This window comes from Chelonia mydas, chromosome 10 (assembly GCF_015237465.2).
Source record: "Chelonia mydas isolate rCheMyd1 chromosome 10, rCheMyd1.pri.v2, whole genome shotgun sequence".
NCBI classification, from domain to species: domain Eukaryota; kingdom Metazoa; phylum Chordata; order Testudines; family Cheloniidae; genus Chelonia; species Chelonia mydas.
In genome coordinates this window covers 82,259,335-82,284,507 of record NC_051250.2, presented here as the reverse complement: position 1 = coordinate 82,284,507, position 25,173 = coordinate 82,259,335, and the positions used below count along the sequence as shown (strand labels likewise).

At 47.9% G+C, this 25,173-nt stretch overlaps 1 protein-coding gene across 6 annotated transcripts in view; it reads right to left on the bottom strand.

The window, feature by feature from the left end:
• Positions 1-25,173, bottom strand: part of FRMD5 (FERM domain containing 5) — a 319,313-nt gene that overhangs the window by 92,905 nt on the left and 201,235 nt on the right. For all 6 annotated transcript variants that reach the window (XM_043523262.1, XM_037910121.2, XM_043523261.1 and 3 more), the window contains exons 2-4: positions 11,417-11,521; positions 3,426-3,468; positions 2,173-2,251 (exon numbers count right to left, since the gene is read on the bottom strand). In XM_043523262.1, the coding sequence (XP_043379197.1) occupies positions 2,173-2,251; positions 3,426-3,468; positions 11,417-11,521 (227 nt within the window). The remainder of the gene's footprint in view (positions 1-2,172; positions 2,252-3,425; positions 3,469-11,416; positions 11,522-25,173) is intronic.

The following is a 25,173-nucleotide window of genomic DNA, read 5'->3' as shown; positions in this document are numbered from 1 at the left end:
GGACATTGGTTCTCCCGCCCTGCAGGAATGTTCATCATTCCCGTCCTGTGGCCAGACCTTGTGGGAAATGCTGCTATTGTCCCATGACTTCATCAGTGTCCACAGGACAGGAATTCCCCCATCTGCTGTTCAAAGGCCACAGGTTTCTTACAAACACTTCAGTCCACCACTAGACGCGTGAACCTGTGAGCGTCAAACACTCTGCTCCACAGCCAGGCATACCACGGAGACACAGGAGTAGCGGCCCATCAACTGTGCTGGGTCTGGAGCAAGTGGCTTCAGTCAACCCAAGAGAGGCCTGGATTCCCCAGATTTGATCCCGCTTAAACCTCGGGTTTCCTTCAGGTTTGTCCGAACGAAGCTGAAATGCCAAACAAATCTCCAGATAAAACTGCCTAAATATTTTCTCTTCAGCGGCATTTTTATTCCTGGGACAAGACCACTCTGTCAGGGCTGAGTCAGCAGAGCCCAGGAGAGGCCAGCTCCACCAGCGACAGGAAAAGCATCCCTTCAATCAACCCCCTGCTGGGAGCGCTGGGAACCTGCCTCCGCACATCACTGGTTAAACCTCGTGAGGTGTGGCGGGGCAGATGGGGCAGGGAAGGGGTTCTTAGCAGCCTTGAGACAACTCACGCCTCATGCAGTGAAACTAGAGAGTTTCACATCCCCTTCCCTGGCTGTCACCTGGAGCCCTCCCTCCTTCCCTCCATCGACAGGACTGGCATGACTCACATGGGATTTCTCCCCCCTCCCCAAACATATGTCAACCCCCTGTCCTCCACTGACCCAAGTGTAATCTCATGACCACTTGGCCTGCTCTCCCACCTTGAACCTCCAGGGGAACAAGTTGGACCACTGCACCCCACAAAGGACCATAAAGCACCCGCTATTTAGGATCTGCAGGGAGGAGGAGGTCCTAATCTTAATCAGGTGCCCAAATGTAGCTGTGTCAAACATTTCCATCACATCAGGTCACCCCCATACCCCAATGCAGCACAAAAAGAAATATCCAACCAGTTCCTTCAATCACTGCAGCTTGGAACCACGCTCCCCACGTTCTCACATTTACCCTACTGGCCAAGGCCATGCGCCTTCCCTCCTCAGAGCAGACTATGAAGTGGGGACTGAACTAAGCCGGGGTTTTCCCCACCCCCAGAAGATCAGCAGCTTGGTAGCTGTGTTCCACCATCCCAGCCAGTGAAGAGACCTTTGAGGGACTGGTGAATCGCCACAGATTCACTGTTGCTGTTCCAAACTACAGAGCAACAGAGTCACCTTTCAGCAGAGACCAACCGTGGCTAAATTCAGCCTCAAAGGTGAAAGTTAAAAGGAACTGAAATACCCAGGGGTTAGAGTAGAACCTGTTCTGCGATCATAGCTATCGTAGTCACTGTGGGTATGTCTCCACTGCACACTACGGCCCAGTTCTGAGTCTGGTTTGAACCTAAGCCCCACTTCCAACCACACACAAGACAACCTGACTCAGGTCAGCAAGCGCTCAGGATCTGGGTCCTAGGACCCTGTTAGTGGGACAGGCCAGAGCCCAAGTCGTGCTGTGAAGCCCATTTATTTTGCAGCATGGATGCACCTCAAGCCACAGACCCAAGTCAGGAGGTCTGCGCAGTGCAGTGTGGACGCATTAGCACGGCTGAGACACCTGGGTCCAGCATCGTAAGCCCAGATTTACAGTGCAGGGTGGACGCTTAAGTGCAGGCCTAGAAACACCGAGTCTGCAAGCCCAGCTCTCACAGACCCAGGTTTACAAGGCAGCGTAGACAGACCCTCAGGCTCCTGCTATAATTATGACGTACACTCTAAGTGCGGTGTTCTGGCAACTCAATCTTCTTAACAGACTGTCGTGGAAGTTCAAGCTAGTGAGTTTAAATCAACGGCTAATGATAAACATCCGCTGTGGCGGGATGACTTTGCAAGCCAATAAAATGCTTCCAGTGTATAGTAACAGTATTGTCATGCTTCTTTATACATGAACACGGTGGGTCACTCTGACTGGTTCTGTTCAGGAAAATCTGACATTACACAGATGGCTCTGTAACTCACAACAGACACAAAACTTTTCAGGTTGCGGAGCTGCAAGCGTGTCTGACCTTTAACAATACCTTCTGGGAGCACCCAACGCAAACCCCATTCCATGGCTACTAGCTTCAGTCTTACCTGGTTATTTCCTCTTTCAGAGCAGCAGGGTCAGTGGGATAAAACTTCACACGAAAACACATGGTGAAGGGAGGCTGGGCTGCAGTGTAAAATGACAATGTTACGGTCACCTGAATTGTATCCATTGAGAGCAAATACACCAGTGTCTTCCTCAGCTATTAACTCAAATAAAGGTGCTGTTCAAATCTTTTTCAGGACCAGATCTGGCTCCTCAGTTGCATATCCCCCCAAAGCACAGACAGAGCATTCATTAACAATAAGGGCAGTTGTGATCACAACTCCCCATGCACCAAGAGAAAGAATGGGCCTCAAGCACCTCCCTTTGTCATAAAGGCAAAAGAATTCAGTGGGAAAGCTAAAAGCCCTCCTTTGCCCCCCTGTTTTGCGCAAGGATTGTGGCGTAAATAACAATCTAGAGTCCTTCAGTGTTTCTAGACACCTAAGAATACATGGAGGACACTGCTTGAAATCTGAATGGCCTGTTTATCCGCCCCCCCCCCCCCATCCCTACCAACACACACACACACACCCCATGTACACTTTATAGGCTAGACTGTGAGCAAGCCTTCACAACCACAGAGGGCGGGAAGGGTCAGAAAGATGATCCCCACCCACCTTCACCTTAGCCAAGCAAGGGCTGCTCATGACAGCAGTCATTGTGCTCCTACACTTGGCTTCCACCCTACAAACAGGATGCCAAAGACAATGGAGGTGGACAGGGAGGGGATGGGGTTTCCACCACACAATGCCCATGGCTCCTCCTGCATTGGCCCATGGAGCAGAGGGGCAGCTTGGGGTGGGGGGCACGATCTCTAAAACACAACTCAAGGAATAACGGGGCATTTCCAAAGGGGGTTTTCATTGGGCTCCGTGGCTGTGCCGACAGTACATGTGACTGTATCTGTTGTGCGGGCAAAACAGGTGGGCTTGCAAATTGTTATTTGCACCCTTGAATCATTTTTCCATGCAGTTACCTGTTTTGTTCAAGCAAACACAGATTTTGCATGTGCAAAATGGACATACTTACATTGGCACAAAAAGGGTGGTTTAATGAAAATGTACCCCAGAGAGAATTATTTCATTGTCAACGTAACAGAGATACTCAGAAGGGTACACTCGCTAGGTGATGCACAGGGAATAAGCCACACGAGTCAAGTTTCTGAACCAGAGGCAAATGCTTATAAAATGAAGGGGAGCATGCATAGTCTCCACAGGACATCTTCATACAGATGCACAGTAAATGCAACACTCACCTCTCATCTGCTTCACAACAGACTTTGTAAACTCCAACCAATGCTGAAATGAAAAAGAAAGATTTTTTTTTAAAAAAAGGACCAGTAACAAATACCCTCACGTTCGTGTTGCAATGCCTCCCCTTTGGGGTAAAAATAAAAGAAACAGAAAAAATCAGGTTGAAACAGAGGCATGTTTCTTTGAATGACCAATACATGATACAGAGAAAGAGGTAACCATGCAGCAAGTTTAAAACGCGGGGGCCTGATATTCCACTGCCTCGCATCTTCTGTCGTTATCTACACCTGTGCAAGGCAGGCATACAGCACGAACAGGCTGTACAGGTTTGCCACGGGTGTCAATAGCCAAACAAAGGGTAAGGCAGTAGGGTATCAGACCCTAACGTGTAAGACGCAAATCCCCATCACCACAACGACCAGCCACTGGGATCCTGAGTTTGTCAAAATACCTGGAATATTTTAGGAACATTTGCTCAACCAGCTGCGCTGCAAGCAAGGCTGAGAAAAATGCCTGATCCCTGGGATAACGAGAACTCGCCCCTGCTCCCGTGGAAGCTCCTGGGAGTTCTACCACTGACGTCAGTGGGAGCAGGGTAAGTCTTCTTCTTCAGCTTGCAGTAGAAATGGAGTCGGAAGAGGCAGCCTCCGATACCATGGGCAGGGCTAGCAGACCATCTGAAAAGCCAAACCTTCATCCCCCTACAGTGGGGTTTAACCCTGACAAGGACAGTACACCTGGAAAAGCCAGCTGCTGCTACGTGCTGGGACAGTTGGAAATCACTGGGCCCAGCCATGCGGATCATATAGTCATGATGGGTGCCTCTGAGCAGGCCAAGCCAGGAATCAGCGACATGGCATGGCTCATCTGAGTGGGGCAGCAAGGACTGAGGTTTGCTCTGAAAGCTGTCCCACCTCCAGCTGCTATCCCAGCAAAGCACACAGCCCCTGGCTAGCCCGGTCACTCTGTCCTCAGACTGCCCAGACTCCCAGAACCCGCAGCCGGAGAGACTATTGTGAGCAGTCAGGATGAGCTCCACCCTGACATCTGGTGGTGAGGTGTGGCAAGTTGTGGAAAAGAACTTCAGGGGCAGATCTCATTTGCATAGGCACACCCACCCCACCTAGAATGAGGCCATAGCTGCCCAAATGGTCACTTTGGCTGCTGTGGGATCCCCAGTGTCTCTGTTATTGGGGCAGGAAGAATAAATTGTTATTACCCTGATTATGGGAATCACGGACAGTGGAACTGTACTTGGCCTTTTGTTATGGTGGAGGGACTCGCCATCAACTAAGTAGCACTCGCTAGGCAAGGGTCATGGGTTCCAAAACTCTGTGAACTGAGAGAGGCTTGAGACAGGTATTAGTACCTGGTGGTGTGGGCTCCTTTGTGAGGGCCTGAAACACCAGTTGCACCTCTGTCTCTCCACTGTGGAATGTCAGAGCTAATTTTGGGCCTATTAAGAGTCTAGCTAGAGGTACTGTGCTGAATTCACTTTGGCCTTATAGTGCAGCAGCACTAAGGCTCCTGCTACTCCAAGCTGAAATTACCGAAGAGCTGAAATCACTGTGCCAAGTAGCGGGGAGCCTGAAGATGCAGAGCGGTTTGTGAGACAGCTGGCGGAGTGGATCAGAGTGAAGAGCTGTGGGGCAGTCAACTTCAGGTCATGTAAGGTGCCCCTTACCTCTTTCCTTCTCCACCCACACATTTTAACCCAGACTGGGGAGTAACACTCTGCAGATGAACTTTTGAACTCTGGAGGCTGGACTTTTGGGGTGGTTGGATTTTTTTTGGACTTTGGGTGATTTCTGGATTGCTAGACTCAAGGTGTGGGTTGTGGGACTCAAGAACCCGAGGGAAAGGATGTGGTCCAATTTGCTGGGGTGGGTCTTTGCTCATGGTTTGGTTGATGAACCCTAGTTGTGGTGTTTTCCCAATTTAATGCTGATGTCGTTTACCTCCTGTTACTAAAGATTCTCTGCTACACCGAGATGCTTGGAAGAAGGGAAGTATTGCCTTTTTGAGGCACCCAGGGGTGTGTGTAAGATTTTCCCAGGTGACTGGGTGGGGGCTCAAGCCAGTTTTGCATTTGCTTTGATGAGAGGGAACCCCTGTGTACTGAGCCCGGCCCTTGCTGCTATCAACTCGGCCTGGCAGAAGGGTTACACTATGACCGGGATGCAGTGGGCATTTCTGGCAGAGTACTCTGATGGGTCTGACTTGAACCACCTTATTTCCCAAAGGAAGACCCCCACCTTTGTTTAAGTTGTCCCCTCTCCGCTCCTTCTCAGGGCAGCGCTCGCTTGGCTGCGCTGAGACCTTCATCTGAGCTGCTGCTCCCCCCGTGTCACTTGGAGGGCATCCCCCAACCTGCAGTTTGCAGGCTGAGAATGGGCCTCTGATCAGCACTAAATATGGCAGGGAATAAGATGGCATCAGTGGATATAAAGTGTCCCCCCAGCGTCAGAGTCTCTGTTTAAAATCCACCCTCTCGCACAGAAAAATCTTTCAAGGCATTTCCTTCCCTCTGGCGTCCTCGGGGGCGGGGAGCAGAGGAGTTGGAGGGAGAATTTCCCTCTCTCCCTAGAGCGTGACCAGCCAGCAGTTTCCCCTCTGCCCTTGCTCCTTTAGACCCCGGGAACCCAAGAGACCACGTCACATTTCTATTACAATTCTCGCTCTGCGCTCCGCCGAGATGGAGGAGTTTGCCACACTTCCTCTCAGCTGTGCCATTACATCTGACTAGGTATCACCATCCAAGTCCATTTGAGTGGGAGCGTTTTATCTTGCCGGGTTGAGCAAGAACTCTGCCAGCCGGACAGCAGTCTCTTCTGCTGGCATCTTGAAGCACTTGCCGAGGTGAAGCACAAGATAGTTGGGAAATATTTCCCCTTGCTTTACTAGCTGCAGCATCCCAAGGTCAGGTGCAGGTTTCCATTTGCGACAACAGATCAGTCAGGTTACGTGCCAAACACATTAATCTTCGGCTTGGGCACCTTCCATTAGCTGGTGTCTGGAGCTCTGTATCACCTGATGGTCTGATTCCTTACAGAGCACAGCGAGCTGACAGGACCCTGTAAATGTCTAGGCCCACGGGTTACACCCACGTGTGATAGCTGGACATGTGCTTTGTGCTGTGAAAACAGACATCTATCACTCCAATTCTGAATGATTAAAACCAAAGCGGGGCACCTTTAGGTCTGGTCTACACCCAACACGTAGGTTGACCTAGCTACATTGCTCACACCGCTGAGACATTGTTAAGCCGACCTCAGCCCCCGTGTAGACTCCTGTTGATCTAGCTACCGCCTCTCAGAGGGATGGAAGAACCCACAGGTTCAGCTGCAGCATTTCCAGCATAGGCCTTAGTACCCTTAGTATCGATCCTGCACTACAAACATGTACGCCAACACCTGGATGCGTGCTGTGAGAAACCCCTCCCTATCTGAGAAACTGCCTCTTTCAAATCGCAGCGGGAGGATTTTGCAGCTATGCCCCAAGCCTGCTGGATCCCTCCCCCTGTCCTGCACAAACACCTCTCTTTTAAAGGGATGGTTCTTGTTATTTAACTGTGCTGCCGTGCCAGAGATGCAGGCTGGGATGTACGATCAGCTCAGCTGCGTCTGCAAAATGCCTTTTCCCCTTGGCACTGCCTGGAATGATCGATTGAAATCCCCCAGCGTAAGCTAGGGGGCAAAAAAAGCACACCTTTCATTATAACATGACAGAGTAGGTTACACTTGAGGCCTGTCTTTCCGGAGTGACTCTGACAGCACCTTCCAAAAAGAAGCCCGAGGTCCTTACTGCAGCAAGGTTTTGCCACCATTGCTGCTCATGTTTGTGGCCCAACTTAAAGGGAGATGCAAGAAACTAAAAGATTTTCCTAGGCACGAAGAGGGGGCTAACAGATGCCTGGGGAGAGGTACCACGACATAACAGAGAAAAATGACAACACAGCAGTCAAGGGACAGGTCAGTTAACACAAAACATTGCAGGCAACGTGAAGAACCATCCTGAGGAAACAGCGGGCACGCCCCAAGAGCCAGGAGCTGCCCTGCTCAAACGGCACCCAGAACACTTGCATCACGTAGCAAGTACAGCAGCGGTGCCGCCGCTGGAGAAGCCGTTCGTACGAGCCCCCTTTACACGTGCAGGACACGGCACACCCCAGCTAGGGCAGCACGCCGCCCCCCCCCTTTCCTTGCGGGCAGCTCGAGCTCTTGGAGGCCTTAGCTGAGTCCTTGCGGAGGGAGAATTTCTTCGGGTGGCCAAGGGAGGAATGGGATTGAATGAAGGGAAAGGAAATGTCAGCAGCGCGTCAGGAAAAACCTTCCCCAACAGCGAGCGGTGTCTGAGATCCCCCAGGGAAGTGGGGAAAGTCCCATCACCTGGAACACGTCACACTGGATCAGATAAACACCAGGACACCTCTGGTAGGGGAGGACCCTCGCCCCAGCTGGGGTAGGCTCAGGGCACCCATCATCAGAAGCCATCACCAATTTCTAAGATTTTTATGGTATGAGAAAAATTTCAAAACCACTGTTTCTTCTGTTTCTGGCTCCACAGTCTCTCAAACCACCATTTCTAAACTGCTGACGGTTTGTAGCTACACAGAATAGTTTCCTTGCCAAGCCTGGCCATACTCCGCAAATAAATACGTTTGCAATAAATATCAGATACTTTTTCTGTATGGCCCAGAACTCTCTGCCAGGCATGTGTTCGGCTGGTACAATCACACTTCCTGGAGCTTGCGAACACTGGAGTCAGCTTTGTGCCTCCGAACTCACCCCAGACACACTGAGAAGGCAGCACGCAAGCCTGGCTGCACATCTGTCTCCAGCAAGCCCCCACAGCTGCCCACGCCTCAGATCAGTCACGTCACTGAGCAGCAAGGGTTTGCTTTCCAATAAGAATTATTTACTTGTGCACCAGTGATAATGGATTGAGGAGGCCGCCCCATTCATCAGGTGTTCAATGCGGTGCTCGTAACTGAGAAATGCAAAGCCTAGGCAGCTCTTTAATAACAAAACGGCCACATTTTAGCTGCAGAGGTTAAAATGATTCCTGCTCAGCCCCCTCGATTCTGGTCACACTGAAGCCAGTCTGACACTGGGGTCACTCCACTGAGCTCTGTGATGCCTCCCATCATACTACACACCAGCCCGTTGTGCCCTTTAATTTAACTGCAACGGCTTTAATGGGCTCAGAACACCCCCGAGAAAAGCAATGACAAAAAGGAGGACATTAACACAACCCAAGGGTGCTGGTGACCCTCTGAGGCCAACCCTGCCCATTTCGAGGGTCGGGGTCCACCTGACCAGCTCTTTTTGAACTCTGCATCCAGAATCTTCCAGGCCTTAACAATGTCATAACCCCACACACAGCCACGTGAGTTGTCCACCTCAGTGCACAACTTCAGCAGAGGTCCTTCTGACCGACGTGTGGTCAGTGATGTCAGGACCAAGCCCAGGGTTTTTTTCACACTAAATGCCATTATCACTTCAGTGTGGACAAGACAAAACAGCTCATGTTCTCCAGGCCTCCATCCCAACCAGCTGTGCAGACATTTCGATAGAAGAAACAATGTCACTGCTTGAGTCTATTAATATGTACGGAGAAATTCCCAGAGGCACTTCTTAGCCTTTGTGTGGACTCATGGTGCATGCAATTTTCTGTAGGGTGGTCCCTTTTCAATGGCCATGCACGCAGACAACACACTCCAGTGTGTCACATGCAAGGCCTTATCTGTACATATATTTAAAGAAGCTATTTGCCAACAAGCAGGAAAACGAAGAGGCAACACAAGCAGAGTGGCGGTTAGTGATCAGTCAGAATCACTGCAAGAAAAATGTTGCTCTCCACCGTTGAAGAGCCACCCTTTAGCCCATTACGAATTCAGCCGCTCCTTCAAATGAGGTTATTCATCGCCCGTGACACTGACGAGCAGGAAGGAAGGTCGGAGAGATTTCAGAGAGGAGCATGGAAGCACAAGTGCCCAGAAAAAAACTTGCAGGGTTAAGGAAAGGCATTGGGAGTCAGCTGATCACGAACGCACAGGAAACACATCGAGGCCACTCATGCTGCTGCATCATCGCTAGCCAGGAATTTAGCCGCGGAGGCGGGAGGCGGGGAGCACAAAAACCAGCGAGTGCCGAAGAGACAGCAAGCAGAGCCTCCTGGGCACTGGTGTGTGTTCCGCTGGGAGAGGAAAAGGAGACAAGTGAAAGACCCGAACTGCCATCCCGTGCTTAGTGGGAATTAACCATAACAGCTGTTCAATAAGGACAGCTCATGGCACCACCTCACTCTTCAGGGAGCTGCGCTGTAAGTTCTCTTCCCCTGCATATCCTCGCTGTTTCTCTGACGCCGTGACAGGTGCAAGGGGACTGAGCAGGAACAGACGTTACTCCTGTTCTGAGGCTTTTGGGAAAGGTCTTAAGCTCAGCAGCAAACTCAGTGCTACCATCAGAGTAAAAACCAGTTGGGAGGTATACAGAGCTTCCAACCCATCCATTTCGGGTGCTCATGTGGCACGTGCTGTATGCGTGTACACACTCTGCATTCTTTGTGTGTTTGTAAAGGAATATTAATCTAATGTAGAAAACTAACCTTGAGAAGTGGCAGAAATAACACACACACATTTGAGTTCTTGGCGATACTGTGATATTCATTATACGTAGCCACAAAGGCACAGCTCAGCAAGTCCCTGTTCCTGCAGTAACCACCACTGTTGTGTACCCCTGCACCTGGGCAGAGTTGTTTTGACTTGAATGGGACATTGCAAACGTGCATGGATTGGGGCTCGCAGACTGCACTGTGCGATCGGCGCCCATCATCCTGCTGTCTGAAACAATCTCATGAATGCAATGCACAGCCAATTCCTAACCTAGAAGTCTTCTCTATCAAGCTTCCACATACTGTATTTTTTCTTCTCATGCTTTATTGCCCCAGGTAGCAGCTGCTCTATTTCCTACCCTAGAGGGGATTGTTGCATTTCAGTCTCTATGTGAAAACGTGGTTCCGGGGGCAGGGGGAGAGCTCAGTGGTTTGATCATTGGCCTGCTAAATCCAGGGTTGAGAGTTCAAACCTTGAGGGGGCCATTTAGGGATCTGGGGCAAAAAAAATTGGGGATTGGTCCTGCTTTGAGCAGGGGGTTGGACTAGATGACCTCCTGAGGTCCCTTCCAACCCTGATCTTCTGTGATTCTACTTGGTAAAGCTACCCTGAAAAAAATGGGCATTAGGAAGTTCCACGTCTGCTCCTCCTTTTCGCCCCTACCTATCTGCTCATTTTACAAATGAAAAGATTTTTTTCCTAAGTGCCAGCTCATCCTGGGATCTGTGACTCCTGCTGAGTTCTTTCTGGTTCACACATCACAGCCTAAGCGAATAATTCCGTTGCTGATGCATGAGCCAGAATGCGATCCAGCTCCCCTCTCAGAGCCGCACAGGCTCTGAAATGCTTGAGGGAACAGAAAGTATCAAAACATACTTTTGTAATGAAAGGAAGCAGATGAGACTCCTCCCCTGGTACAGTGTGAATGAGGGAGACCGCTGGCTTTTTGATTGACAGGTGGACCACATTACCCTACCAATTAACCCATTGGGGTATATACAATTTCTCAGGCTGGTCTTCTTGCAGAACAGCAGAGACAGGAAAAGCTGTAGAGAAAGACTCCTGACAAAGGGCTGGGTTGATTTTTGTTTTAAACAGTTTATTTCCCTGTTTGTTTTGCACTGTGGCTGTTAGTCTCATGAAAAACAACAATTCTCTCTCTCTTTCTCTCTCTTTTTTTTTTAATAGTGAATCACTAAGAAAAAATACAAATACAAACCCCAGACAGGAAGGGTATATTTTCCTCAGCTAAGGACTGTGACATGTACCTGGAGCAGCACTGCCTTAGAGGTTTACTGTAGGGAAAATTCCTCCAGACTATCCAAGCATGTCTTGGAAACAGATCTTAGTGTAGCTCGTAACTTGGCTGCTACTTACCCTTTGCTTGTCCGGGTCCACAAACCGAATTCCAAAGTAGTCTTTCTCCAGTAAGTTTAGGTGGTGGCAGAGAAGGTCAAACAGATACTGACCCTTGGCATCTCTCTGCAAGATAAAGAAACTGCATTTACAAATGGACAGACACACACCTGCTACGTTTAACTAAAAAGCAAAAGCACAGCTCCCCTAGAGCACTGAAATACTCAACAGTACACCCAGCAGGCTTTGCTTTTGCTGGAAACAAGATGGTGAAGGATTTGCAAGTGGGAGCATGACATACCAATACGCTCGGCCATCTGAAACCTAGGATCACACCCAGGTTTGGTTCAGTCCCATTAACTTCCCTGGAGTTTTATCACAGATGAATTCATCTCAATGGGTCACATTCTGCTCTCCCCTACACCGCAGAGAAGTCCCGTTCATGTCATTAGGGCTGCACAGGTATAACTGAGAGTAGAACCCAGTGTGTTATCTTATTGGTCCTGGCCTGAGAAATGTAAAATCGTCACACTAAGCACTCAGGATTAATATTAACAGGGATGTTTCTGGGTTATGTGAAATACCCACAACCTCTTGCAATCAAGTGGAGTCTAGCTCAGGTTGACGAAAGAAGGAAGTTCTGAGTCCAGGCTGCTCCGCACCGACTTACCCTGCCCGTGTCCCAGGTTTTAGGAGAACGTGTGATCTGAATGATCAGACATGCTCCAATATTATGCACAATGGAACAAACTATCAACCCGAACTGAATTATCTTCCTTCCGTTGCTCAGCTCAGACGCTACCAACGCGTGGGCCACTAGTGACCGATGCCCCAATTCAGCAAAGCATTTAAGAATGTTCTTATCTTTAAGCACATGCTCAAATCCCATTGAAGTTAAATGTGTGTTAGTGCTTGCTGAATTGGGGCCTCAGTGTGGGTACTCCTTTCCCTTCGCTAACTCCAAGTTGCTCCAGGCTTCTGCTGGCCTGGCAGTAGATCACTCAAATGGCCCCATTTAATTTTATTTCAATCACCATCTATCGGATGGTTTCCCAATTCAATAAAAACCCCTTTCAAATGTTCACGCAGCGTGTGCCAGTATTTGCATCCAGCCAATCACATCCTCATTCCCCAATAGACTCCTTGCAGAAGAACACTGCAGCCTGTAGTCTGACGCTTCACTAGCAGGCACGTAATTTATTAGTAAGAAAACTGCTTCTAAGTAACCCTGTTTCATTTTTTCCATGGAATGGCGGTCACTGGAGCCAGTCCACCCTAATAAAGAACAATGATGATGCTCTGAAACACTGTAATTACATTCTTGGATACTTCGAAGGGAATGTTTTCACTGTTTTTATAAACGTCTTGCCAGAGATTCACGTCTGTTTTCACAAATTTCCTGCTTTTAGTAATTCTCCTTTCACTTGCTTCAATATTTAGCATTTATGTAGCACTTTTCAAACATTAACTCTCACAACCCCCTGTGATGCCATCCTGTGTTCACACGGGTACAGCTAGCTTCTCTCATAAGGTTACATAAGTCCACATTGGTCTTTAGGTCACATTGCAAGGCATATTTCTTTTCCCAAGCTTTGAGGGAGGAGGGATAGCTCAGTGGTTTGAGCATTGGCCTGCTAAACCCAGGGTTGTGAGCTCAATCCTTGAGGGAGCCATTTAGGGTTCTGAGGCAAAATTGGGAATTGGTCCTGCTTTGAGCAGGGGTTTGGACTAGATGACCTCCTGAGGTCCCTTCCAACCCTGATATTCGATGAGGAGACCTCAACTGTATGGAGGAAGGGGTTTAAACTGTTTGTAGAGCCCTGCATGGATACCTGCTCCCCGGAATAGAAAGTGGGGATATCCGCAGATTTTCAGAGCGGCAGCCATTTGTTAGCACTGGGATTAGAACTCATGAATGTCCAGTTTACAGTGCTCTGCTCAGACCGTGGTATCTCACCTCCTAATTTCTGTTGTCCAGCGTTCTACATTACGGCTCCACCGCAGAAGCTGTAAGATTACCACTCTTTTTTCAAACAGTAAAGCAGCAGAACACTGCACTGATGTTTTTATAGACTCATAGGACTCTAAGGCCAGAAGATATGATCATTCGGTCTGGCCTCTTGCATAACACAGGACAGAGAACCTAACCCAGTGATTTCTGCATCAAACACAACTTCTGCTTGAGCTAGAGCAGATCTTTTAGAAAGACATCCCGTCTTGGTTTAAAGACCCCAAGTGATAGAGAATCTACCGCATCCCCTAGCAAGTTGTTCCAATGGTTAACTTCCCTCGCTATTAAAAATTTGCACCTTTTTTCTAGTCTGAATTTGTCAGGCTTCAGCTTCCACCCATAGGAGCCTTATGCCTTCATCCACTAAAGAGCCATCTAGTGTCAGAAATCGGTTCCCCACCTATGTACCTGCAGACTGTGCTCAAGTAACCTCTTGGCTTTTTCTTGGATAAACTAAGCGGGTTGAGTTTCTTTATTCTTTCACTATTTTATGATTCAAGGACTAACATTTATTTTTAACCTTGTCAAGGTTCCTTCCCCACTCTGAACTCTGGGGTACAGATGTGGGGACCCGCATGAGAGACCCCCTAGTCTTATTTCTACCATTTAAGGTTAAAAACTTCCCCAAGGCACATAATCTTTGTCTTTGGACTAGGGTATGCTGCCACCACCAAGCGCTTTAACAAAGAACCAGGGAAAAGGACCACTTGGAGTTCCTCTTCCCCCAGCTATTCCCCCAAGCCCTTACACCCCCTTTCCTGGGGAGGCTTGAGAATAAACAAGTTGAACACAGACCAGCTTAGGTTTCTTAGGACCCTAAAAACCCAATCAGATTCTTAAAAAACCAGAACTTTATTAGAAGAACAAAACAAAGATAAAAGAAACACTCTAAGATTAGAATGGAAGATAATCTCACAGGCAGTCAGATTCAAAACACAGAGAATCCCTCTAGGCAAAAACTTAAGTTACAAAAAGACACAAAACCAGGAATACACATTCCCTCCAGCACAGCGAATTTATAAGCCAAAACAAAGAAAACCTAACGTATTTTCTAGCTAGATTAGTTACTATCTTTACAGGAGTTGGAAGGCTTGCATCCTTGATCTGTTCCCAGCAAAGGTATCACACAGACTGACAAAAGCCTTTCCCCCCGCCTCCAGATTTGAAAGTATCTTGTCCCCGCATTGGTCATTTTGGGTCAGGTGCCAGCGAGGTTATCTTAGCTTCTTAACCCTTTACAGGTGAAAGGATTTTGCCTCTGGCCAGGAGGGATTTTATAGCACTGTATACAGAAAGGTGGTTACCCTTCCCTTTATATTTATGACAAACCTGTTTTCGCTCTCTCCTTTTCTACTGAGATATTGAGACTAATTTCGTCTTCCCTTCCTGCTCTACACTGGTTTGCATTGCTGTGTGCTGTTAAAGTCTATATTTATCTATAACCAGCGAGTGCTTTCACGACTCCATGCTAAGGAAACACCCACTCCTAAAGGGAGCTTCTAAACATTCTAATTCATGAAAGCACTGCTGAATTACAGCAGAACTCTTTTGGAAGAACAGGATGCACATCCAGTCCAATTACCATTAAGAATAGGACAAGGCATCTACGGAAAAGTAGCAATGTTTAAACCTTGTCCGTGTAATGGCATTGATTAGCTCTGCTTCCCAGCATGGCTAAACGGAATGTTTTAAGAGGCGTGGCTAGGGGGGCTAAGCCATAGTCTATTTTTTTCTGGTTCTTACGATGCAGTCCCTCCCTGAGTCACTTCAGCTAGTCTGCCAAGAGGAACTGGCATTGGTTTTGGGCAGCTTCTTTAGTCAGCTGTGTGCAGGTGAAGGTGCTTCCGCTCTGCATTTGCTGCAGCAGAGACATCAACACACGGCGATGACTCCTGTAAGCTGAACAGGCTGTCTATGAAAAACAGGTTTCTGCCCAACTACCATGCAGTTTTATAAGGTCCCACGTGCCAGGACAATTTCTAAATACAGCTAGACTGGGAGTTACAGAGGAATTTTGAAGTATCATAGACCTAACACTTGGTATATTTTGAGATTATTAAAACCTGAAGCCCCAGTCCTGCAAAGCCTTAGAGACATGCTTAATTCTAGATAGTGAGAGTGGTGCCATTGAAGTCCATGGGGCTGCAGACTGCGTATGAAGTTAGGCACAGGTTTAGGTCCTCAGCGGGTAGTGCCTATATATCCTCTAGATTAGAAGTATGATTACTATTTTTCCAAAACTTTCTCCAACCCCCTGCTGAAAGTTTTTTTTTTTTTTTTTTTTTTTGGGGGGGGGGGGAGGAGGGAGCCAATATTAATATAGGACCTACAGAAATATTTGTTGCACTTGGTATTTCTTTGTTCTCCAGCATCACTTAACTAAGGATTGGTCCATACACAGAACTGTATCCATTTAATCAACAGTGTGATTTATTATTGATTTAGTTAACCCAGTACATCATCATCTCTGGACACTGTTGCATCAGTGTAAACCTGGCCCATAACCATTTAGTGGGTGTCAATAATTTACAGACACAAGCTAAGTCAACGTAAGCTGCTGTTTTAAAACAATATAGAAGTGTTCGCATGAGGGGGATGGGGTTGCACTGGTGTAACTGAATTCTTTTTTTAACTGATTTAAGATAAACGAGTGCAATTTGTGTGTATAGACAAGCCCTAAGAAACACTATTCTCAACCCTCCCAACCCCCAAGTGCTATGGACACAGAGGCAGGTGCATACAATGTCTATTTCTTGTGTTCTGGGCTCAGGAGAAAAACTAAATACTGATGGAAAAACAAAAAGGTGTGTGTGTCAATTTCAAGATCTGTTAGGAACCGCAGGGGGAAAACTCACCATTTACCAAATCGACAAGAGACAAGATTGGATAGGAAAGAAATTACATTTCCAAATTCTGAGAGACTATTACAAATAATGATGGATTTTCAAGACAGTGCTCAGTAAAGCATTATGCTGATGACTCATTCTGTGGTATATTTTGTGGAGGGGAATATAGTGCTCATCAGTCAAGGGCTAAGAGCACCTTGGAAAGCCAGGTGCAGCGTGAACAGGATGAGCACAAGCTTCCCCACCCATCACTGCCATTGCATCCCAGTTTGGAGCGCAGCACCCATGCCAGGCCAGTTTAGAGGCTAACCTTGCTAAATGGTGCTAGATTCCTGAGGTGCTTTCATGGCTTTGATAAAATGCTGCCCTCAGACCCCACTATGAAGATCTACTTCAAGAACTCATGGACCACCTTTCAAGTCAGGCATTTGCACTCACCATCAGCATTAAGAAAACGGTTGTATTAGGACACGGGGTTCCACAAGATCCTTCAATTACCTTAAACGCAAACCAGCTAGAGGTCCAAAAGTTCAGCTATTTATGTTCTACAGTGACCACCAACCTCTCACTGGATGAAGAACTAAATGTTTGCATTGGAAAGGCTGCCACCACCTTTAGCAGATGACCTAAAATAGCATGGAACAACTCAGAGCTTGCCCACAAGACCAAAATACTAGTGTACTAAGCTTGCGTCCTCAGCGCTCTCAAGTGTGGTGGGGAAACATGGACAACTTGTGCTCATCAGGAGAAAAGGGTGAACAGTTTCTGCCTACACTGTTTACGCCGCATACTCAACACCGAATGGCAAGATCAAGTCACCAACGCAGAGGTTCTTCGAAGGGCAAATTTACCAACCTTTACAGCCCGGCTCAAGCAAAGACGACCGCGCTGGCTGGGCCATCTGAGTAGGTTTGAAGACAGACACATACCCAAGGACATGCTGTATGGGGAGCTATCTGAGGGAACAAGAGCAACAGGACATCCCAAGCTTCGCTATAAAGACACATGCAAGCGAGATATGAAGGAATTTGGAATTGATCCTGACCAATGAGAAATCTTGGCAAGCGATAACAACAAGTGGCGCCATTGTCTCAATCAGGGTATCAAAGTCCATGACAGAAGCTGGCCTGCCAAAGCTTGAGGAGAAACGAGCCCGAAGGAAGCAAGCAGCTCCCAGCCAAGATACAGACATTTTCAACAACTGCCAAAGATCATTCAAATCTCAGATTGGACTGTTCAGTCACATGGAACATTGCAAACCATCTACATCATAGGCTGCCATTCCCACCATCTCCTGCAGATGACAGGATGCCAAAAAAAAAAAAAAAAAGACTGGGGCCATGTCAAGGTTCCTCCCCCACTCTGAACTCTAGGGTACAGATGTGGGGACCTGCATGAAAACCTCCTAAGCTTACTTTCACCAGCTTAGGTTAAAACTTCCCCAAGGTACAAATTAATTTTATCCTTTGACCCTGGATCTCCACTGCCACCACCGAACTCTAACTGGGTTTACTGGGAAACGTAGTTTGGACACGTCTTTCCCCCCAAAATCCTCCCAACCCTTGCACCCCACTTCCTGGGGAAGGTTTGGTAAAAATCCTCACCAATTTGCATAGGTGACCACAGACCCAAACCCTTGGATCTGAGAACAATGAAAAAGCATTCAGTTTTCTTACAAGAAGACTTTTAATAGAAGTAAAGGAATCACCTCTGTAAAATCAGGATGGTAGATACCTTACAGGGTAATTAGATTCAAAACACAGAGAATCCCTCTAGGCAAAACCTTAAGTTACAAAAAAGACACACAGACAGGAATAGTCATTCTATTCAGCACAGTTCTTTTCTCAGCCATTTAAAGAAATCATAATCTAACACATACCTAGCTAGATTACTTACTAAAAGTTCTAAGACTCCATTCCTGTTCTATCCCCGGCAAAAGCAGCATACAGACAGACACAGACCCTTTGTTTCTCTCCCTCCTCCCAGCTTTTGAAAGTATCCTGTCTCCTCATTGGTCATTTTGGTCAGGTGCCAGCGAGGTTACCTTTAGCTTCTTAACCCTTTACAGGTGAGAGAATTTTTCCTCTGGCCAGGAGGGATTTTAAAGGGGTTTACCCTTCCCTTTATATTTATGACAGGCCGTTACGCTCCTTTTCACTTCTTACCTAATTAGAACAAGAACACTCGGACCCCATGTGGTGCTGAGTGCCCTCAACGCCCGCTGAAGGTACCCACAGTGTCCGGCCCCAAATCTCCAGAGGCAGGAAGCTGGCGTATGATGCTTCCAACCCAGCACTATGATTCCAAAACGGCTGATTTCCAGAGGGCGGGTGCTCAGCATCTTCTGACGATCAGGCCCCCTTACAACGGCTCCAGTTGGGCACCCAAAAATCACAAGTCACATCTGGAAATCTCAAGCCATGCTACCTAACCCTGGCAGTGTTCTTGGAAAAGACTCCAGGCATAGAGCTTTCCAGGAGTTTCTCTCACTGCAGTTCTTACTTACTGTAGTGGGGCGGCTGCCCCACTCCATGAAGAAAAGGGCTAGAACAGGCCAGAGAGGCTGTGCAGACCAGCAGCCAATCAGCAAGGGCCTGTGGAGGGCCAATCAGGGCTAAGGAAGAGGCAGCCAATCAGGGCCGGACTGGGCCCTATATAAAGACTGCCTAGCAAAGGAGAAGGCAGACTCTCCCTGGCTAGCAAGGGAGAAGGACTGGCTCCTCAGGTAAGGAGGTAGCACCTTAGACGGAGCAGTGCTGGGGAGGCTCGGGGAAGCAGAGGAGAGCTCTGGCCCAGTTACCTGCCAGGTTGCAGCCCCTGCTAGAAAGGGTCAAGAAGGTGCACTGGGCCAAAGGGGAAATGGCCCAGGGAAGACAGGCAGACAAGAGGGGAGAGAAGGAGGGCAGAGAGAGGCTGCCGCTAGCGGGTCCCTGGGTTAAAACCCAGAGTAGCAGGTGGGCCTGGGTCTCCCCTCCCCCTTCCCCCTTGCACTGCACCTGGCCACAGAGGAGTGTGGCCAAGACAGACTGCAACTTGCCCCTGAGGTGAGGGGCTAGACTTTGGGGTTGTGGTTGGCCACTGAGGCAGGTGCAAGACGAAGGACTGTTGTTATCTCCCCCCCCTCCCCGGAAGGGGGCGCGAATGGAGCAATGGGCACTGCCAGAGGGCAGTGTCCTGAAGAGGACGCCGCCGAGTGGGGAGCAAGGCGGTTCCCAAACCAGCAGAGCAGACAACGGGCGAGACACCACGCGCAGAAGGTGCTCCGCAGCTGACGAGAGCTAATTCCCGGAGCAACCAGCAGGAGTCTCCAGCGGTGGTGAGTCGTGACCCCGTTACACTTACCAAGAGAAAAAGCTAGGGGGCCAGATTCTGCTCTTACCTGTACCAATGAGAATCTGGAGCCAGTGTACCAGCGCCATTGGATCTGGCCTGTCCACCTGGCATGGTCTCGTTCATGGTATGCTAGTTCTGAAAGCACTCCGGCACCTCTTTGCCTTGCCAGAGAGGCACTCGGTAACCTGGCTGCGCTTGCGTTCTCACGTCAGCATGAGCTGTGCTTTAATACTTTTCATCTTGCACAGATCAAATGTTGCTTCTGACAGCTGACAGGGCTCCTTTAAGATAACACAGGATCCTATTTTCCTACAAATCCATTTAATGAATATGTTGTTATCTGATCAAATAATCACTCACCAGAAATAGGCCAGGCAATCAGGGAACCCCTAGAGGTCTGTCTCTAGCGCGTTTCTGGCATTTGATACATTATGGTAAATGTCACTGCATTTTAAATCAATTGTGCTTCATTTAAAGAGTTAATAAGTTCTGGCTGGAATTATGCAAATACTGAAATGATTTGCTTACTCCACGTCAGCCTGTACTTGCTGAGGTGTCCGACCTTTCTAAAGAGCTAGCAACAAGCCTCCCAGAGTCAGGCTGGAGCAGTAGTGGAAGGGCTGACCCCAATCCCTTGCAACAGCAGACCTGTGTTTCCAAGTATAAATGCATGTCAAGGTCTATTCCATTTGCAAGTCTGCTGCATTTAATTGGCTCCCATCCTGCTGTAGCAGGTTACGAGTGTCTCGTGCAGTCATAGAGGGAAGTCAGCAGTGATGGGAACAAGGAGAGGGACTCTGCTTGAGACACACCGGGTGTGAAGTTCCAGCTCCAGCAGAGAATGAGCCTGTGGAAATCCAGCTGCTGCATCCAGCAGAGTGACAGAGGGGAGAATGGCAGAGTGACCTGGACACCAAGTAGAGTCCACTGAGCATGGAAATCGGTGCTCATTCTCTTCCACTGCTTCGAAAAGCTTGTAACCTGGGGTGATCACTTACTCTGAGCTTTCTTCAGAGACTCATGTTGCTCCTACTGGGAAACTATCACTCGGCTGTCCCTAGAATTCTCCTGCCTTGTGACCAGGCTGTCTCCTTTACAACCTTGCCACACGTTCTTTCATTCTATACTAATTTCCCTGCTCTGATACCTGCTTTACACACCTGCGGTCTGCACAAACCTCCAGAGGCAGAATTCTCTCCAGTGCCAGTCTGCAAGCACAGCCCTCACACGTGACGGGAACCTCACTGGCACTTTTCTAGGTGATGTCATGGATGATTCTGCTTGCCTACAAGGCTACTCACTGCAGTCTCACTCCGTCCCCCAACAGCTACCTAGCCAGCATTCCCCTAAGGCCTGGCCTCAGCTGTAGACCTGAATAATTCTTGACAGCTCTCAGTTAGCACTGTATCAGTTGGTAACTGTGCTTTCTTTCCACCCTTACCCGCTGGAACTCACTTGCAGCACTGTCAAGGTTCCTTCCCCACTTTGAACTCTAGGGTACAAATGTGGGGACCTGCATGAAAACCTCCTAAGCTTACTTTTACCAGCTTAGGTTAAAACTCCCCAAGGTACAAACTATTTTACCCTTTGCCCTTGGTTTTCCACTGCTACCACCAAACGTTTCTCTGGGTTCCTGAGAAAGTGTTGTTTGGAAACGTCTTTCCCCCCAAAAATCCTCCCAATCCTTGCACCCTACTTCTTGGGGAAGGTTTGGTAAAAATCCTCACCAATTTGCATAGGTGACCACAGACCCAAACCCTTGGATCTTAGAACAATTAAAAAAAAAAGCATTCAGTTCTTGAAAAGAAACATTTTAATAGAAGAAACAGTAAAAAGAAAGGGATCACCTCTGTAAGATCAGGATGGTAAATATCTTACAGGGTAATCAGATTCAAAACCTAGAGAATCCCTCTAGGCAAAACCTTAGGTTACAAAAAGACACAAACAGGAATCTACATTCCATTCAGCACAGCTTATTTTCTCAGCCATTTAAAGAAATCATAATCTAATGCATCTCTAGCTAGATTACTTACTAAGTTCTAAGACTCCATTCCTGTTCTGTCCCCGGCAAAAGCCTCACCCAGACAGACACAGACCCTTTGATGTTTTCCCTCTTCCCAGCTTTTGAAAGTATATTATCTCCTCATTGGTCATTTTGGTCAGGTGCCAGTGAGGTTATCCTAGCTTCTTAACCCTTTACAGGTGAAAGGGTTTTTTCCTCTGGCCAGGAGGGATTTAAAGGTGGTTAGCCTTCCCTTTATATGTATGACACTGGCCTCAGCTGTAGACCTGAATAATTCTTGACAGCTCTCTGTTAGCACTGCATCAGTTGGTAACTGTGCTTTCTTTCCATCCTTACCCGTTGGAACTCACCTGCAGCACAAACTGGTCTCACTGAGTCATTAACTAAGTTTAAATCAAGTCTAAAGACTCTCCTGTTGCAACCATTATTGATCTATTCGTAAAGTGTCTGTGATGCTGTTGTGAAGGGCGTGAAATGTAATGGTTGATGCAGTACATACCATCTGAAAAGACTGTTTCAACACACTGAGAGCTGAGAAAGACAAGTGAGTTCACTACTGCAGGTGCAGAAGGTTTTAGAAACTTTGCATATCTTTGCTGATTATGTAGTGGGTTATGTTGAAATATGCAGTGTATGTGAGTGAAAAGACAGTTAGGAAAAGCTTCATTTGAACAGACAATGTTTCAAAATGATTTATCAACAGCCACCTCCTCCCAGTGAAATTAGTCAAACCTGGGGGCTCCAGCAGCCTGCCCTTAGAATATAATTAACAGTGCACATTGCCCCTAGCTAAAGCAATAACTAGAGTCTGTGTAACCCAGGGCCACATTTTATGTGATTTTACATAACACTGAAGGACCAATAAACTGGTTTTCAACTTTGTTCTAATTATGGTAACACAAAATGGAACCGGAACAAGTTTTGTGAACAAATCCATATGGACAAATTTAAGAGGTTCCTATCTATGAGTGGAAACACTCTGCTGTCTTATCCCCTTCCTCCCAGGCCAAAGGCCCCCAAGCATTGTAGCCATGACCTACATGGCAGAGGGGCCCCCCTTCAGCTGGAGCCAGAGCCCTTCCCCCCAAGGGCAAACTAGAAATACCACTGCTCCTGAAAGTATATGCTTAACATATGCAGGGCTTTCCCACACAGGAGGAAACCACAGAGAATGTATTTAAAGCACATCTGTCCATGGAAATTCATGTCTGTTCCATCGACTTAGCTCTCTGTAGTGCTCATCACTGCATCATCTAGCACCCCAACCTGATCAGAAAATTTCCTGTGGACTTCTAGGGGCCCTAAGCACTGTGTTCCCTTCTGCACTAGTGTTGTTTAGAAATGAGAGGGGTCCTGTGTTAAAACCAAGAAACGAAAAGGCTTTTGAGCCAAACGTATCCCACCTTTCCCCTTCATTGTTTGCCATAAATACAAAGGACCACACTTGTTCCTGGTGTAACTCCACTGGCTCCTGGAAAGTTACAACAGGGATTTATCTGGCCCAGAGTGACAGAAACCACATCAAGCTGCTCTCCCTGGGGATGTGGAGCTGTGACTCTCACTTTGTACGTGTTTGTTTTCTCTCAGATGAGTTTTTAATCTGTGACAATCTGACTAGCACAATAAACACCCCCATTCACTAACGTATGCAAGAGGCAGCTCCATATAAAAATTCCTTCCTCTGACAGCAGCAGCAACAAACCAATGCCATAGAAACCCCAAAGCAGCGATGGCCGGCAGTGTGCACAAAGGAACCCATGGCCAGAATGGCACGAACTAATGTCTAGTCCTCACCATTGCTGCTTTTGTGAGTTTTTCCTGAAGGTATCTGGGAGCCCCCTGCAGGGCCTCTGCTGCTAACCTCTACTGCTGACTATTTAGTATTCATCCCTCTCATTCCTATCGCTAACACAGAATATAAAAACCCGGGCATGGATGCTATTCAGCACTTTGCTCTATTTACAAACACTGCAGACGTTCAAGGGAGGAGTTAAATATTTATAAATCCAGCCTGTTGTCTCCCACTCTTGTATTTCCTGGCTGGAGATACTGTGTGCCTCTCCCCTGAAGCCCATTAGATACATTTCCATTGACAGCATGGAGGCTCAGCGGTAAAGCAGAGCAGACCCACAGCTACATCTCTGGCTGCTGCTGGTCTCATCGAGTCAAGTGACACTGCCCCAGCTTACGGCATTGAACCCGGGCTGCAGAGTTCAGAGCTAGAATTGGATCTGCGACCGGGTGCCTGGGACGGGCCATGCCGAGGGCAGACTATCCCCAAGGTTGGTGGTTTGCTCTAGAATTAGATTCACCAGGCCAGTAACAAAAGCGCAGTTAGCCAGAAGCCAAACACCGTCCGCTGTAGGCATCCCAGCCCTTGGCTCCCACCCAGACAACCCAATCTAATACAGTGAGAGGTTACTGGAAACCCATTTCATCATAAGTGAGGTTCATTCTAATCCCAAAGGATCAGACACTTCCTTACCCCCAGGTCAAGATGTATCTCAGATCTTACCCAAATATCACGCTGTGAACTAATCTTTAGTAAACTAACTAAGATTTAACAGTAAAAGAGAAAAAGGGTTATAAATGGCTAGTAGATCATACACATACAAATGATTGCAAAGTCCTTGTATTAGGTGTGTAGCAGTGGTGGAAGAGACAGCTGGCTCGTAAAGTCTCTGGTTCCGTCCAAAAGATTGGAAGATGGATCCATAGTTCATAATGCTCCTCTGAGTTGTAAATCCACAGTCCAGAGAATTGGAGCAGGAAAGAGGCAACATGGAGATGTCTCAGGTGTCTTTTTAGATCCTCTGCCCTGTGCATGGAAATTTCCTGTCCCAAACAAAGCCCACAGCCCTGGTGAATGGACAGTTACTGGCTCCAGATGGAGTCTGGGGTCACATCAGCCTATCATGTCCTTTCATGGTTTGCTGAATCACAGGGGGTGGCCATTGGCTCCTCGCTGTCTGAGGCATCCGCAGGAAGAGTTATCTGGGGGGGATGAGTTTCTTCAATGACCCATTAGGAGAGTGGGCCCAATTCTGTATATAACACAATCTTTCAGCCTTCCCAGATGATCCTCCTTCACTGGCTTCTTGGCGGTCTTTCATCACCAGTTTACATAACCCTGACTTCGTTACACCGTAGAGCATGGCATTCATTCATTATTATTATTATCATCATCAGAGCACCTAGGAACCCGGTCACGGACCAGACACTGCTGTTCTCGGTGCTGTACAAAGAGAGCCCCAGACCCACACTCGAAGTGCGCTTTCTTCTCTCCACACCATACACCGCTCCAACGTAGAGCTATCCATAGCGTGTCACGAGAGCCAACGTAGTCTAAATGCGTGCAGTCAGTGTCTGGGGCTCTCTCCCCTGCTACTGCACAGAGTGAGACTGACTCTCGGACACAAGGAAGTAAGGGCACGGTATTAAACAAAATAAATCCTGCTTCAGACACTAGTAAATCTTCACCAGGCTCTGTTTCAGTCACTAAAGGCAGCATGTGGGAAGAGGCTGTGACCATTCTGTACAGAGTAACGTAGATTCACAGATCCCA